The 15429-nt window shown below is 41.1% G+C and overlaps 1 protein-coding gene across 2 annotated transcripts; it reads right to left on the minus strand.

The window, feature by feature from the left end:
- Window positions 1-586: 586 nt before the first annotated feature.
- LOC112254088 (zinc finger protein 27) lies at window positions 587-11391 on the minus strand. 2 transcript variants are annotated; one of them, XM_024426320.2, is made up of 2 exons: window positions 11099-11391; window positions 587-1755 (listed from the first exon to the last, which is right to left on the minus strand). In XM_024426320.2, exons 1-2 carry the CDS (start codon window positions 11262-11264, stop codon window positions 773-775), a joined length of 1149 nt encoding a protein of 382 aa, XP_024282088.1. In that variant the 5' UTR covers window positions 11265-11391; the 3' UTR covers window positions 587-772. The 2 variants fall into 2 exon arrangements, with proteins under 2 accessions (XP_024282088.1, XP_024282089.1); XM_024426321.2 differs by lacking the exon at window positions 11099-11391 and adding an exon at window positions 1946-4209.
- Window positions 11392-15429: the final 4038 nt, after the last annotated feature.

The following is a 15429-nucleotide window of genomic DNA, read 5'->3' on the forward strand; positions in this document are numbered from 1 at the left end:
TGGAGGCTGTTATAGCAGCAAAGGGGGGACCAACTCCATATTAATGACCATGATTTTGGAATGAGATGTTCAACAAGCAGGTGTCCACATACTTTTGGTCATATAGTGTATATAACTTATAAATGCCTCATGAGCTCAGTTCAACAGTCACCTCCTCAGATCACAAAACATCAGAACCTAAAATCTTGTTTTACTCCATTATTTGCAAACAATGTAATTGTAAACTAACACTATATAGCCTCAAAAGATTGTTAAAAATATCATTTTGATCTCATGAGTGGCCAGTCCTTCCATCCATAGACCTGTCTGAATTTGAGTGTTTTTACATTTCTTTCTCCCTCAGCTGTTTACCGAAAAAGCGTCAGGGTTTCCACTTTGTTGTTTGTACTGCAAAGGGGTATACTAGCCACCGTGCTTATACATCCGCATTGCTTGCTGTTTGGGGTTTTAGGCTGGGTTTCTGTATAGCACTTTGACATCTGCTGAAAAAACAGCTTTATAAATATATTTGATTTGATTAGCATACCCCTCAGATCTGTAAGATTCCCATTATACAGTGTACTACTGTTTGATCATTACCTCACCATTCAAATCATATCCAACTTTATTTACACAGGCTTTACAAAAGTAAATGAATCACACATCTATCTATCTGTAACACAGACCATGAATGATCCAGAGTTGCTTTGCTTTCCTAGGAGTGTTATACACATCCTGTTTTTTTTAAATTCCCATCTTCTGACAGATGTCTTTGTCCTAATTATCTTTCCTTTCAGTTTTCATCCTGTTTTCTTTCTTTGTGGACTTTATGCACATGCTTCAGCAGATAAGCCTTGTGAGTGAATCTTAAACCACAGACTGCACAGCCATGTTGTTTCACTCCTTTGTGAGTGAGTGTATGAGTGGTTAGGTTCCCCTTGAGACGGAAGCTTTTCCCACAGTCACCACAGCTAAATGGTTTCTCTCCTGTGTGAGTCAGTATATGCCTCCTTAGGTCCCCCTTCTGACTGAAGCTTTTCCCACAGTCGCCACAGCTAAACGGTTTCTCTCCTGTGTGAGTCAGTATATGCCTCCTTAGGTCCCCCTTCTGATTGAAACTTTTACTGCAAAAATTACAGCTAAATGGTTTCTCTCCTGTGTGAGTAAGTATATGTCTTCTTAAGTCACCCTTCTGAATGAAGCACTTCCCACAGTCACCACAGCTAAATGGCATCTCTCCTGTGTGAATACGCATGTGCATGGACAGATTTCCTTTTTGTTTGAATGTCTTGCCATAAAAGGGGTAGTTGCAGGGTTTCCCCATTGGTGGGGTCGGAGCCAATGTTGGGCTGGGATCCAATGGTGGGCTGCTGTCAAGTCCTACTGGGTTGCTGCTTATGGCTGAGCTGTGGATAGAGGCATTGTTTTGATCATCTGGAGGGTCACAGGAAATGTCGAAACCCTTCAGGTGGGTCACAGTGGCAAAAGGTTCAGGATCCACTCGTTTAGAGTCAATATCTACGTGCTCCACAATCTGGGTTTTAGGAAGAGTCAAGGACCAAAGTGGGTCCTCCTGATCACATTCACTTTTCACACAGGAAGGAGTGAATTTGAACTCTATGATATCAGGCTCCAGCCCTTGAATCGGCTCTTCCTCTATAATCTGTGTGGGCTTTGGGTCCTCCTGCACCAGACTGGGGCTCCACTCCTGCTCACAGTGCTGCTGCTCAGGTGGATCCTCCTCTTCAGCGACAGCAAGAGAGAGAGGCAGGGAGCCTGGAGGGAAGGAGAGGAAGAGCAGAATGAAATAGAACACTTGAATCATACAGGTGAATTATAGATCTCTATGATCTATACAGCCATTAGATGTGCCTGAGGGCAGATAGCTAGGGCTAGCTTCTAGAACGAGATTGCATCTTAGTCTAGCAGTAATAACACTAGCCCAGCATGCAATTTATTTACCGACCTGTATCTGTGCATGTTTGACGACGCTCAATCGGTACTTCCATTGTCAGTGAACGGTTCTGATAAGGAATGCCTTGTATGCGTCGCCGAGTGGTATGAGGAATTGATTATAAAGGATTTATTTTAGTAAGTTACTATTTTTTCAATTATTTATCATGGGTGCCTATTTACATTGTCAGGTTGTAATATTGTCTGTTTTACCTATGAGGGGATTTGATTATCTGGCCCAGGTTACACCGATGGGAGGCCTCCCGGCTGTGAGCCAGAGCCAGGTGCCCCGGCCAATGTAGTGATGTGCAGTTCGCAAATTATTCCTTATTTTTGGGACGACTCTTTTTTTACATACTCGAGAGTGATGATTCGTTTTTCTGAGTAAATCGTTCATTTGAGTCGTTCGTTTGACCTGCTGGGCAATGAACTCTACAGCAGGATTAATGCCTTGCGCTCCTCTAGTGACGTGCTTACACCAACAACTGTATGGAATATATGCGCGCTGGCAAAATAGATCGTGCTGCAGGCAGCATAAATAATAAATAAAAAATACATGTTTTGAACTGATAATTGTTCGCAGGGTGCAATAATTCATGCAATTAATTGATCATTGAATGTTATGATGGACAAAGCTTTGTTAAACCAAAACATACACAGCCTTTCCTCAACCAACTCGAACGCGAGAGTGAATCGTCACGGGTGCTGCAGTCCGCAAAATATAGTGTGCTTTATCGCACTAGCGGCAGTCAAGCAATGCATTCCGAAAAGAGTTGTTCACAATCTAGTCCGGTTGTGGCCACAACTAGACCTATCATATTGTTATTTTGGTGTTTACATATTCCATTGGTCAGCGCAACATGTACTCAGAATCTATTTGTTGGTCATTCTACAACTGATTTATCAATCACGTCATGGCTTTTATTCACATCTGTATAAAAGCCTCATTCTGTTTTACTTCTGTAAAACCCTGAAAAAGGCCAAAAGCACAAATGCGTTGGTTCTACTTTTAGCAATAACGACGCTTTTTCAAATGTAATTCCATTGTCCTTCAAGTGTTGCCGAATATCCTCTCTACCTCAGTTTCCTACTTAATTCATGCACTTTGGTTGGAAAGTGAGGCAATGGCAGTGATCCCTTCCCTTTGCATCCCAGATTGGTGCCCAGGAAATAATTCAATCCAATTATTAGACGTGAACATCCCACCTCCAATTCAAAACCAAACATGGATACTATCAATGTTTGCGCAGGATGTGAAAACACGCTTCGTTCTACAACCTGTCTGCAGTAGCATGGTGCCCGTATTGCCAGGCTGATTAGCTAGGACAAACAGGTGTGAAACACAGACAGGTGTGCTCACAAAGGAAAAACAACATGGAATCCATGTTTAGTTTTGATTTGGAGGTGGGGTGGTATAGCATCTAGGTTCGTTCACAGATGGGGGTCTACCTCTGCCCGAGCACCTGCCCCTTTTCCCTCCTACTCGCCAAGAGCCCTTTTGGGTGGTGGTATAAAATATATATTTTTTTGGTACAGTTTTTATGGTTGTTGTTCTGATCCCACTGCCCCCAAGTCATTGTGACGTCAAGTTCGCCACCCCTACCCCGTCTGTTGGTCTGCCCTGTATGAAGCTGGGTTGTGCCTTTCCCCCCCCAGTCTGCTCTGTACGGTGATTGCGTGCGTCCGGTACCCAAACATACACGGCTTGAAATACGGTCACCGGTCGAGTGTGTGTACCAAGTTTAGCTACATAGTTTAGCTACCAGAAGTGAAATGACAACATTGAACTGGGAACCATAATATTTTTTGTATAAAATATCTAACAATGAAAGACAAGGATTGCTGTTTTGAATTTGGTCAAGTTAGTGTGGGAAAGGTGGGAAAACAATTGTTATCATCAATGATGATAGGGCACCAGGTACAGACAACCTTGATGACAAACTATTGAGAATGGTAGCAGACTCAATAGTTTGTATTGAGCAGACTCAATGTATTGCCACGCCTATTTGCAATATTTTTAACTAAAGTCTAAATGAGTGTGTGTCTACTGGCGTGCAGGGAAGCTAAAGTAATTCCCAGGGGTGAAAGTAAGCCGGAACGGTCCGGTATGGAGTACTGGTAAAATAAATAGTGGGGGTACGCCGTACCCATAAAACATGAGCCTATCACAATAATTAAACAAACTGTAAGCCATTGCACTATTATCATATTAGCATACACTACAGTTAAGAACGTGTGGTATGTCAGTGAACAGCATGCAGCCAAAACAGGTCTTTCACAATATTTAAAAAACAATGGCAGGAAAACACAGGTTGGAAAGCAAATGGCTCCTGCTGAAAATAGAAGACTAATCTGTCTGTAAGCTACAATGCAAAACAAGAGAGAGAGATAGGCTTTTGGCATGAGCACATCGGCCATCACTGGTGACTGAGCTGTGCATCATTGGGTTGAGTCAGTGAAACTGGCAGTGGCGTGTATTCATAGATGCCAAGGGATGCCAGTGTTCCCCAAAATAATTACTAACAAAGAACAAATTTATTATTTTCTCTCTGTGTTTCATCATTTTCCTTGAATTCGCAAGAGGATGAATGTATCTCACCGGAGAAAGCATCCGCGTGAGGGAAACAGCACCCCTCTGTCTCTGTATATGTAGACCATCTATCTGATGCTGTCTGGTCAAAAAGAGTATGACATCGTCGCCGCCCGTAGCATTGAATGCAAGGGAAGCCAGCGTGCATTTGGCTTCCCCTGATAAAAAAAAGTATTAAATAATAGCGAATCAGCGTTGAACTGAACCGAGTGAGCTCAACTGTGAATGGGCCTGGTGCACCAAAAAAAAAAAAACAGTGTGAAGGGAAGCCAGTTTGGATTTGGCTTCACACCAATCACATCACATCGAGAGCAAAACGTCATTGACAGAAAACTTGAATTGTTGTGTTGTTGTCCTCCGGTGGCTAACTAGCTAAAATCGGCCTATTCCTAAATGAGCCATGGATTTAGATAGGGATTTGGACTTGTGGTTTTAATTAATTTTTAGTACTGGACAATGATTAGAACAGCGATTCTGATCCAACCATAAATTCATACATTGTGCCCCTGGCCTGAGAGGATGGAAGTTCAACATGTAGCTAGATGTAGTAGTCTAATGTTAACTAGCTGGCTCATCGTTGCCCATGAAAGGAAGTTAGGTTAGCAAGCAAGAATTTCAGCCAGGTAGCCTAGGACAACAAAAACTAAAAGCATGTACTGTATGACAGTCATAGACCGTTTCGTCAACATGAGAGAGGAGGATGGCATTGGCATTTCTCTACAAGTAGGGTGAGTCAACATGTTTTTTTTCTACTTAAACACAAGCTCACACACGCACAAACACACACACAGTATTATACTAAGAATGAGGTGATTTGATGATATTAAAATGTTGAAGTTGAAATGGTGCTGGAATAGTGGAGGTAGCTCCTTTTTTCTTTGCGACTTGCTGTAACTCTCCGTGGTTCTAAATCAATAGTTTAGTAGTCTGAAAATGTAGTAAACATCAACTTGTTTGACAATGTTGTAAGTCATCTAACTGTTTGTTACATGCAATATGCTTTGTGGACTTCACCGAACAGAGGTTGCTCTCTGGATATGTGAATATACAGTATTTTATAAACTCAGCAAAAAAAGAAACGTCCCCTTTTCAGGACCCTGTCTTTAGAAGATAATTAGTAAAAATCCAAATAACTTAACAGATCTTCTTTGTAAAGGGTTTAAACACTGTTATGCTTGTTCAATAAACCGTAAACAATTAATGAACATGCAGACTCTGAAAAACACCAGAGGAAAGATGTGCTTTAGGCATGCTGCAAGGAGGCATGAGGACTGCATATGTGGCCAGGGCAATAAATTGCAATGTCCGTACTGTGATACTCCTAAGACAGCGCTACAGGGAGAAAGTACGGACAGCTGATCGTCCTCGCAGTGGCAGACCATGTGTAACAACACCTGCACAGAATCGGTATATCCGAACATCACACCTGCGGGACAGGTACAGGATGGCAACAACAACTGCCCCAATTACACCAGGAACGCACAATCCCTCCATCAGTGCTCAGACTGTCCGCAATAGGCTGAGAGAGGCTGGACTGAGGGCTTGTAGGCCTGTTGTAAGGCAGGTCCTCACCAGACATCACCGGCAACAACCGCACCTATGGGCACAAACCCACCGTCTCTGGACCAGACAGGACTGGCAAAAAGTGCTTTTCACTGACGAGTCGCAGTTTTGTCTCACCAGTGATGATGGTCGGATTCGCGTTTATCGTTGAAGGAATGAGCATTACACCGAGGCATGTACTCTGGAGTGGGATCGATTTGGAGGTGGAGGGTCCATCATGGTCTGGGGCGGTGTGTCACAGCATCATCGGACTGAGCTGGTTGTCATTGCAGGCAATCTCAAAGCTGTGCGTCACAGGGAAGACATCCTTCTCCCTCATGTGGTACCCTTCCTGAGGGCTCATCCTGACATGACCCTCCAGCATGACAATTTCCACCAGCCATACTGCTCGTTCTGTGCAAGACAGAAATGTTTCCTGCAAGACAGAAATGTCAGTGTTCTGCCATGGCCAGCGAAGAGCCCGGATCTCAATCCCATTGAGCACGTCTGGGACCTGTTGGATCGGAGGCTGAGGGCTAGGGTCATTCCCCCCAGAAATGTCCGGGAACTTGTAGGTGCTTTGGTGGAAGAGTGGGGTAACATCTCACAGCAAGAACTGGCAAATCTGGTGCAGTCCATGAGTGTAAATGGTACCTCATTCAGTTGATGGTGATTTTCTATGTAATAAAACACTAACTGATTATAGAGCAAACAAACACAATTATCACAACACATAGGTTGTAATGTTTTTTTTTTCTGTCTTGGCTTCCCCAGGGTTGTACCCATGGATCACTACTGGAAACTGGATATCATTTTTAGGACTATAATTTACTCCTCATATAGGCTATTGATGGATTCAAGAAAAGGTTGTTTTATTTATCTCAGACTCTCTATTTGTCAGTGTCAAAGTAGCCTGTCATTTCAATCATTTGTGTGGTATTAAAAAACATTCTGCCAAAGTCTCCAGTCATGTAGAATTGCACGAAATGCCTTTATAAAAGGCCAGGTCCCTAGGCTACTAAAAATGGTCCCGTTCGTGCGACTTCTGTAAGTGCCTCTACTATTTAATTTGTTTTATAATAATCTCAGAGCTCCTTGGGTCATCCCACTCTCATGCTCACTTTTTATTCTAGCACCTCCAGATGTACAAATGAAGCACTGAACACCGGTAGTCTAGACTCTAGCTATATACAAAAATATCCACACAAGCTACTAGCCACATAGCCAGCCAGCCATATATCATGATTAAGAAGATAATTCATTTTAGGCTATATTATGAAATTATTTAAAGCTGCAATATGTAACTGTTTGGGCAACGTGCCCAAATTCACATAGAGATGTGAGTTATAGATGTCATTCTCATTGAAAGCAGGTCTAAAAAGCAGTAGATCTGTTCTAGGTGCGCTATTTTTATGCTTCCCGTTCTTAAGTTTCATTCTTGCATCTTTTACTTTCAGTTTTGTACACCAGCTTCAAACAGCTGAAAATACTATATTTTCGATTATGGAAAATATATTTCACAGCGGTTTAGATGGTACAATGATTCTCTACACTTCCTTGTTTTGTCACATAAACTGAAATTAGGTGAACTTTTAGAATTTTAGCAACCAGGAAATGGAGGAGTGATTTCTGCATAGTACACCATTAAGAGTATAGGATCTCAAAATACTCGAGAATAGCTTTTTTTATTTTTTATTATGAAGGAGCAAACATGTCTAAAAACCTGTTTTTTCTTTGTCATTATGGGGTATTGTCTGTAGATGGATGAGGGGGAAAAACGAATTAATCCATTTTAGAATCAGACTGTAACAACACTTGTGGAAAAAGTGAAGGGGTCTGAATGCTTTCCGAATGCACTATACCAGTAATACATTTCTTGTTTAAGAAACATTACAAAGCATGCTCATCTGTTTTTTGTTGTTGTGATTTGCTGTGTAATTGTGTCTGAAAAAATACTGTGGCTGATAAGAAATCAGAGTGGCTGATAGATTTTTTCCATCTACCTGACACAGTAGCTGGTGGACCACTCTGCCTCCAACGTGGGAAAAGCATTGCCAAACAGGTACAGACATAGGTCGGTAAAATAAGTCACACGGTGGGCTAGTTTTATACGGCCAGACCCGAAATACAATCAACATACAATGTCGATCTAGAAGCGGGACTAAGTTGCCTATATCCCATTTCAATCAGCTTTTCCTGACAAAATACAACTTTTTTTTTTACCATGCACGGTCAAAGTTACAGTAGATAACTGTTTTTAAACCCTCAATTGAGCTCTTATTTTTGCTCAAAGCCCAAAGTGGTTTATTCTACAACCTTTCTCCAATTGATGGGCATTTGGTAGTCAGATTTATCAGGCTGTAATACAAAATCAATTGGTATATTCAGGCTGAAACTAATGAATGCAAACTCTTTTAAACGTTCCTTACAAGCCAGAATGTTGAATAAAGTAACTCTACTGGTGGTCTGTGTGGTTGTCCTTCAAGCCGCTTAAAATGTAAGATAAAATATCCACAGGAGAGTATTGTTTACCTGACTTTTTAGAGTGCCGGTACTAAAGTTGACATTTCTATCACCTGGCACATGCTCAAAACCATGTGAACACCTGCTGACTTCAGTTTGTATGCATGCATCGCATGCACATGCGTTTGCTCATGACCGAAGACACGTGCACAAGATGGAAGTACATGCACGCAATGCATGCATACTAACTGAAGTCAGCAGGTGTTTGCATGGTTTTGTGCATATGTGTGATAGAAATGACAACTTCAGTATCGACACTGTAAACAATACTTTCTTTTGTCAAAAATGTTGACCATCTTAAAGGACCAACACTACGGACAACCGGTAGAGTAAATTAAAATATAATCGTATTAAACATTCTGGGGCAAAGCTTCCTGCCCTGCAGGACCTCTATACCAGGCGGTGTCAGAGGTAGGCCTTAAAATTGTCAGACTCCAGCCACCCTAGTCATAGACTTTTCTCTCTGCTAACGCATGGCAAGCGGTACCGAAGCACCAAGTCTAGGTCCAAGAGGCTTCTAAACAGCTTCTACCCCCAAGCCGGTGCCCCCTGCACATTGACTCTGTACCAGTACCCCCCTGTATATAGTCTCGCTATTGTTATTTTACTGCTGCTCTTTAATTTCTTGTTACTTTGATTTCTTATTCGCATTATTATTTGTATTTTTTTAACTGCATTGTTGGTTAGGGGCTTGTAAGTAAGCATTTCACTGTAAGGTCTACTACACCTGTTGTATTCGGCTCATGTGACTAATAACATTGGATTTGTAATACCTTGATCAAACCGACAGCCTCGTTGCATCAATGCTGCGTAATAAATTCTGCAGTCAAACTTATACCAATTAATTGTGTATTACAGCCTGATTAATCAGACTAGGCATTTGGAATATGTTAGAAAATGACAGGTCCAATCAGCATCCTCTCAGAAATAATGGGTGGGTTTAGGGACAAAATCCCACTTCGCCAAACACTGAGGGGATTCGATTAATATGGCATGGCTGCCCGGGTGGACGGACTTTGCACCGGGTGAAAAGTGATTGTATTAGTTTTGGAACCGGGCTGTGGCCGAAGGCGAAGTAGGCTCAAAACAAAAGTGAAGTAGGTTAAACACATGGAGTAACGAATAGGATTCAGTGTTTTCACATGTAAACATGATTGCCTTTGATTAAAAAAACACTTTATATGCCTTCCACATGAAAACTAGTTAGAAAACTCTAAAACCTATTTTATGGAAAAAAGAGATGTATGTTTCTGGACGATGCATCATGCCGCATTGTTGACAATATGACTGAGGGGTGCAATTACTGTTCGATTTGAGCAGGGTTCCCCTCCCTCACCGGCTCCGCCGGGCGCCGAAAGACGTGGATGTTGATTAAGGCAGCCCCCCGCACCTCTCTGATTCAGAGGGGTTGGGTTAAATGCGGAAGATATATTTCAGTTGAAGGCATTCAGTTGTACAACTGACCAGGAATCCCCCTTTCCCATAGCCCGGTGCAACCTAGGCCAACTTAATCGAACAGTGCTTTGAACTAGGCCGTCCTCTGATTGGTTGACGGTGATCCAATCGCTGACCAGGCTAGTTATTCTTGGGCGAATCTAAAAAAAAAAAGTATTTATTTGAATCCAGGTTTATCGGGCGACATAATTAAGTTACACATAATATCGTCAGAGGGTGGAGGGGGACCTGTATCAGTGATCTTGACCTGATAGAGACAGATCACCTGCATAGATTGGAGCACCTTATGTACTCACCCATGGATATAACTGGTTATAACCAGATAAAACCGTGTACAAAACTACCGTAGATATATGCCAAGTTGCGGTCAAAACAACTTATGAAAGTGAATAAATACTTTGTAGAACTGAAATTAGAGAATCCAGCTACCCTCTGAATGTATGCATGCTGCATTGGTGTGTATTCTCCAGTTTATTTTATACAATTTCTATCATATCCTACAATATTCTATATGTGCAACTTGATATGATATTGTGGGTGCTATACCATTTGGTTTGAAGTGAGAGGATTTTGTCATGTTTTGATACCACTCCCATTGTTTCACTTACAGCAATGCTAATGCTGGCTGTGGGGTAAGTACATAAATAAAATTAAGCTATCTTTTTTTTCTTTTTTTTAACCAAATGTGTATTTAAACGTTCTGAAAACGAAATGATACTATTATAAATAATGTGGATTGGACTTTTGGAAAAAAGCTGCGCAAAGGAAACATATTTTCGTTTTACAGAATATGCAAATGAACTATAATTTTGATCAAATAAGTGTTTTAGTCAAGTTTGTTTTCAGATAACATTAATTACATGTCTAGTTATGTTTTGATAAGACATAATTAGATGTTTTTGCTATGATTGATTTTTCCAATATTTTTTTCCTGGGATCAAACTATGTTGGTAGCTTTAGGGGTTAAACAACTATGAAATTGTGATTACTGTTATGTCAAACAGTTGATTAATTGAGTAGAACTATAGCTATCTACCAGTGTATCTACATACGAACCTATTTTACATAGTTTTATCTCCTGTGTGATCCGCAGCATTCTCCGTAGCCGATCATTCTCCTCCTGGTACTCCGCCACCGTTTTCTCAACTGCCCCGACAATCTCCACAACAGCCGCCGTTAAACGCTCATTTAAAAACACATGCAACAACTGTAGTTTAGACATGTTTAGTCGAATTATAGTTGTGCAGCCTATTCTGCTCAGCCAGTGGTTCTTAATTTCTCCACATAAGCAATGGAAAATAAAGTCGTCTACAATCCTACTTCCGTGTTGTATAGTCTTTTTTTTCTTCTTTCTTTTTCACTCCTTGCTTCTGGTGGGCGGCGAACACAGAAACATACAACAGCGCCACCAGCTGGATGGGGGTTTATTACTTTACAAGGCAGCCTACAGACCAAAAGTAAATGGAAACGATAACTAAACTACATATACTGTACACAAACAGTGTTTAACATAAGTATAGGATGATGTGGGAGAATCAATTCTTCATCAGGAGTCGACTGTATATCGTTACTCTATACAAGATTAAATCTATGTCATTAAGTGGCATTATATCAAAATGTATGAGAAATACTATTGGCCAAATGGGATGGAGATCTTTTCTGAAAATGATACGTTTTTAATGCATCAATAACACCAGTCTGAGCATTCTCTTATCACCCTGAGAGACATTTCAAATCAAATAATCAGAAATTCCTGTTTCTACTTACCTGAAGAAATGTACATACTTTGAACAGCTGGCCTGTGAGCTTCCAACAATACTCAAATCAAATCAAATCAAATTTTATTTGTCACATACACATGGTTAGCAGATGTTAATGCGAGTGTAGCGAAATGCTTGTAGATCTCTGTACTCTGTACTGTTTGAACATTGCATCATCGTCCAAATCATACTTGATTTACAAAGAACATTTTACAAAGGTAAATCCATCACACATCTATTCCAGTGGCTTTGCTTGCCTATGGACGTTTCACATATAACGTGGATAAGGATGCCAAATGGACTCGGATAATACAAAATATACAGTATGTGAAAGCGCCCTAAGAGTGTTGTCCACATCCTGCCTTTTTTCACCCATCTTTCTTATCCATTTTGTTTTTTTTGTTGATATTTTTTACATGCTTGAGTAGGTTTTTCCTGAAGACTAACCAAAGTATATGTTTGGTAAGCATCCCCTTCTGACGAAAGCTTTTCCCCCAGTCATCTCAGCTAAAAGGACTCTCTCTTGTGTGAGTCACTTTATGCATGGTTAGGGTCCCCTTCTGGCTGAAGCTTTTCCCACAGTCGCCACAGCTAATTACTTTCTCTCCTGTGTGAACCCTCATCATGTTCCTGGATAAATGTCCTTTTTGTTCGAAGGTCTTGTCACAAAAGAGGCAGGCATAGGATTCCCCACCATGACAGAGTCGAACATGGGTCTTCAGTTTACAGGTGGAGTTGTAGCGTCTTTTGCAGAAGTGGCATTCCCTGGGTCTCTTCTTGGGGAGAATCACATGCCTCTGGAGGTCAGCTTTCTGAGCAAATATTTCACCACATTCACGGCAGTGGTGAGTTTTTCTAGATGTGGTGTTGGGTTTAGAAGATTGTTCCCCCAATGGTGGGTTGAGATCCAATGGTGGGTTGAGATCCAATGGTGGGCTGGGATCCAATGGTGGGCTGCTGTCAAGTCCTACTGGGTACGGCGAAGTTGTGGTTGGAAACATTATTGCCGCTGTCTGGAGGGTCACAGGGAGTGGCATGAGTCACAGTGACAAAAGGTGTGTTCTCCACAATCTGGGTTTGGGGAAGAGGCAAGGACAAATGTAGGTCCTCCTGATCACATTCCCTTTTCACACAGGAATAATACAAATCGAAGAGCACTTGAAGATGCTTTTCCCCCTAACTAGTCCTGAGTTCCTCATGTTCCTGTTTAATGTGTGTGGGCTTTGGGTCCTCCTGCCCCAGACAGGGGCTCCACTCGTGCTCACAGTGCTCCTGCTCAGGGGGAACCTCTTCTTCAGAAACAGGGAAAGAGAGCTGCGGGGAGTTTGGAGGAGAGGAGGAGCAGAGGTTACCTTAGTCTGATTAATTAGACTGTAATGCAGAATTTCATTGGTATATACAGCCTGAAACATTGGAGTGCAAAATGGTGTAAATGTTCCTTACAAGCCAGAATGTTGAATAAAATGACATTTGAACTTACTCTACCGGTTGATTGTGCGGTTTGTTCTTCAGCCACTCTAAATTTGAGACAAAATATCCACAGGAAAGCAATTGTTTACCTGACATTTTAGAGAGTCGGTAGTTACAGTGCCTTCAGAATGTATTCATACCCATTTGACTTATTCCACATTTTGTTGTGTTACAGTCTGAATTTAAAGTTGATTAATCTCACCAAATCTACACACAATAATAATGACAAAGTGAAAACATATTTATAGAACTGTTTGTAAATCTATTGAAAATGAAATATAGAAATATGTCATTTACATAAGTAAATGAGTCAATACATGTTAGAATCACCTTCGGCAGTGATGTCACACCAGCCTTCGCTTTGGCTCTTCCTCCTGTCCAGCTCAGTCGTTTCGGCGTCGCCGGCTTTCTAGTTGCTGCCGAACCTGCTGCTGGCAAACGTCCTTCACTCAGCAACCCCGGACTTGTCTCGTCATCATTACACACTGGTTCATTACACACCTGGTTCCAATCCCCACTCTATCAATGTATACTGTATATACTCCCTCTGTAATTTATCTTTGTCGGCCATTGTAAATGCTGCTTTTTTTCCCCCGAGAGGAATCTCGCCTACATTTTCCCTGAGTACTTTATTATTTTTGCACTTTGGGTTTTGTCCCGTGTTTATATAGTGCTTTAATAAATTCACTAATTCTAAACCTGCAACTGCCTCCTGCCTACTCCTCTCTACGCTTGTGACAAGTGATTACAGCTGTGAGTCTTTCTGGGAAAGTCTCTAAGGGCTTTGCACACCAGGACTGTACAATATTTGTACATTTAAAAAAATAAATCTTTAAGCTCTTTTAAGTTGTTAGATGAATATTTCTAGACAGCCAGTTTTAAGTCTTACTATAGATTTTCAAGCTGATTTCTGTAAAAACTAACTAGGCCACTCGGGAACATTCAATGTTGTCTTGGTAAGCAACTCCAATGTATATTTGGCCTTGTGTTTTAGGTTATTGTCCTGCTGAAAGGTGAATTTGTCTCCCAGTGTCTGTTGGAATGCAGACTGAACCAGGTTTTCCTCTAGGATTTTCCCTGTGCTTTGCTCTATTTTGTTTCTTTTTAATCTAAAACTCCCTTGTCCTTGTTGATGACAAGCATACCCATAAAACTGATGCAGCCACCACCATGCTTGAAGATAAATATAAAGAGTGTTACTCAGTGATGTGTTGAGTTGGATTTGCCCCAAACATAAAGCTTAGTGTCAGTACATGAAGCCATTCTTTTTTGTAGTTTTACTTTAGCCTTATTGCAAACAATGTGCATATTTGGAATATTTTTATTCTGTACGGGCTTCCTTTTCACTCTGTAATTTAGGTCAGTGTTGTGGAGTAACTACCATGTTGCTCCATCCTCAGTTTTCTCCTATCACAGCCATAAAACTGTTTTTAAAGTCACCATTGGCCTCATGGTGAAATACCTGAGCATTTTCCTTCCTCTCCGGCAACTTACATTGGAGTTGCTCCTCCTCCCTTAATAAAAAAAAACAGCTGATCCAAAAGTAAATCCAGTCTACTCTGAGGTCAAGACAGGGAATGCCACAGGTAAGACCCATTTAACAGGTTGGCAGTCAAATCTAAACTTGTGAATTTCGAGTTTTGATGAAGAAGCATAATATACAATGAACTAAATCCTTAAAGTTGTTGACTGGAAATTTCAACAACCAAAAAATAGCAGCAACTGGGCCTGTTGATGTGACCTATGCTGAGGTTGACCTTAAACAGAAGGACAAAGCCAAGAAGAAGAAAGGTAAGGCTGGACATCGATCCCCCCCATATTCCCCCTATCATAACCTCACACCTCTTTGACCCCATATTGACGAGGTGTATATTATTCTGTATATAACTGTTATATTACTGTATTATCCTCACCCCTTAAAGAAACCGCAAACCTACCTGAGACGGATTCAGTCTATTCTCAATTGAAGCCTGGAATAGCCCTGGGTAAGACTAATAGCCATATGCTATTGATATTTAATATGGAACTAATGCTCTGATATCTGATATCAAAGTATAATGTATCTACTTAAAGTATGTATCTTGGTTTGATTCTTAAGAGTTTGACTGCATGTCCTAAACAACTTTGTGTGGTGACATGTTGCATGTCCTTGAGAAA

Source organism: Oncorhynchus tshawytscha, linkage group LG15, assembly GCF_018296145.1.
Source record: "Oncorhynchus tshawytscha isolate Ot180627B linkage group LG15, Otsh_v2.0, whole genome shotgun sequence".
Classification (NCBI taxonomy): domain Eukaryota; kingdom Metazoa; phylum Chordata; class Actinopteri; order Salmoniformes; family Salmonidae; genus Oncorhynchus; species Oncorhynchus tshawytscha.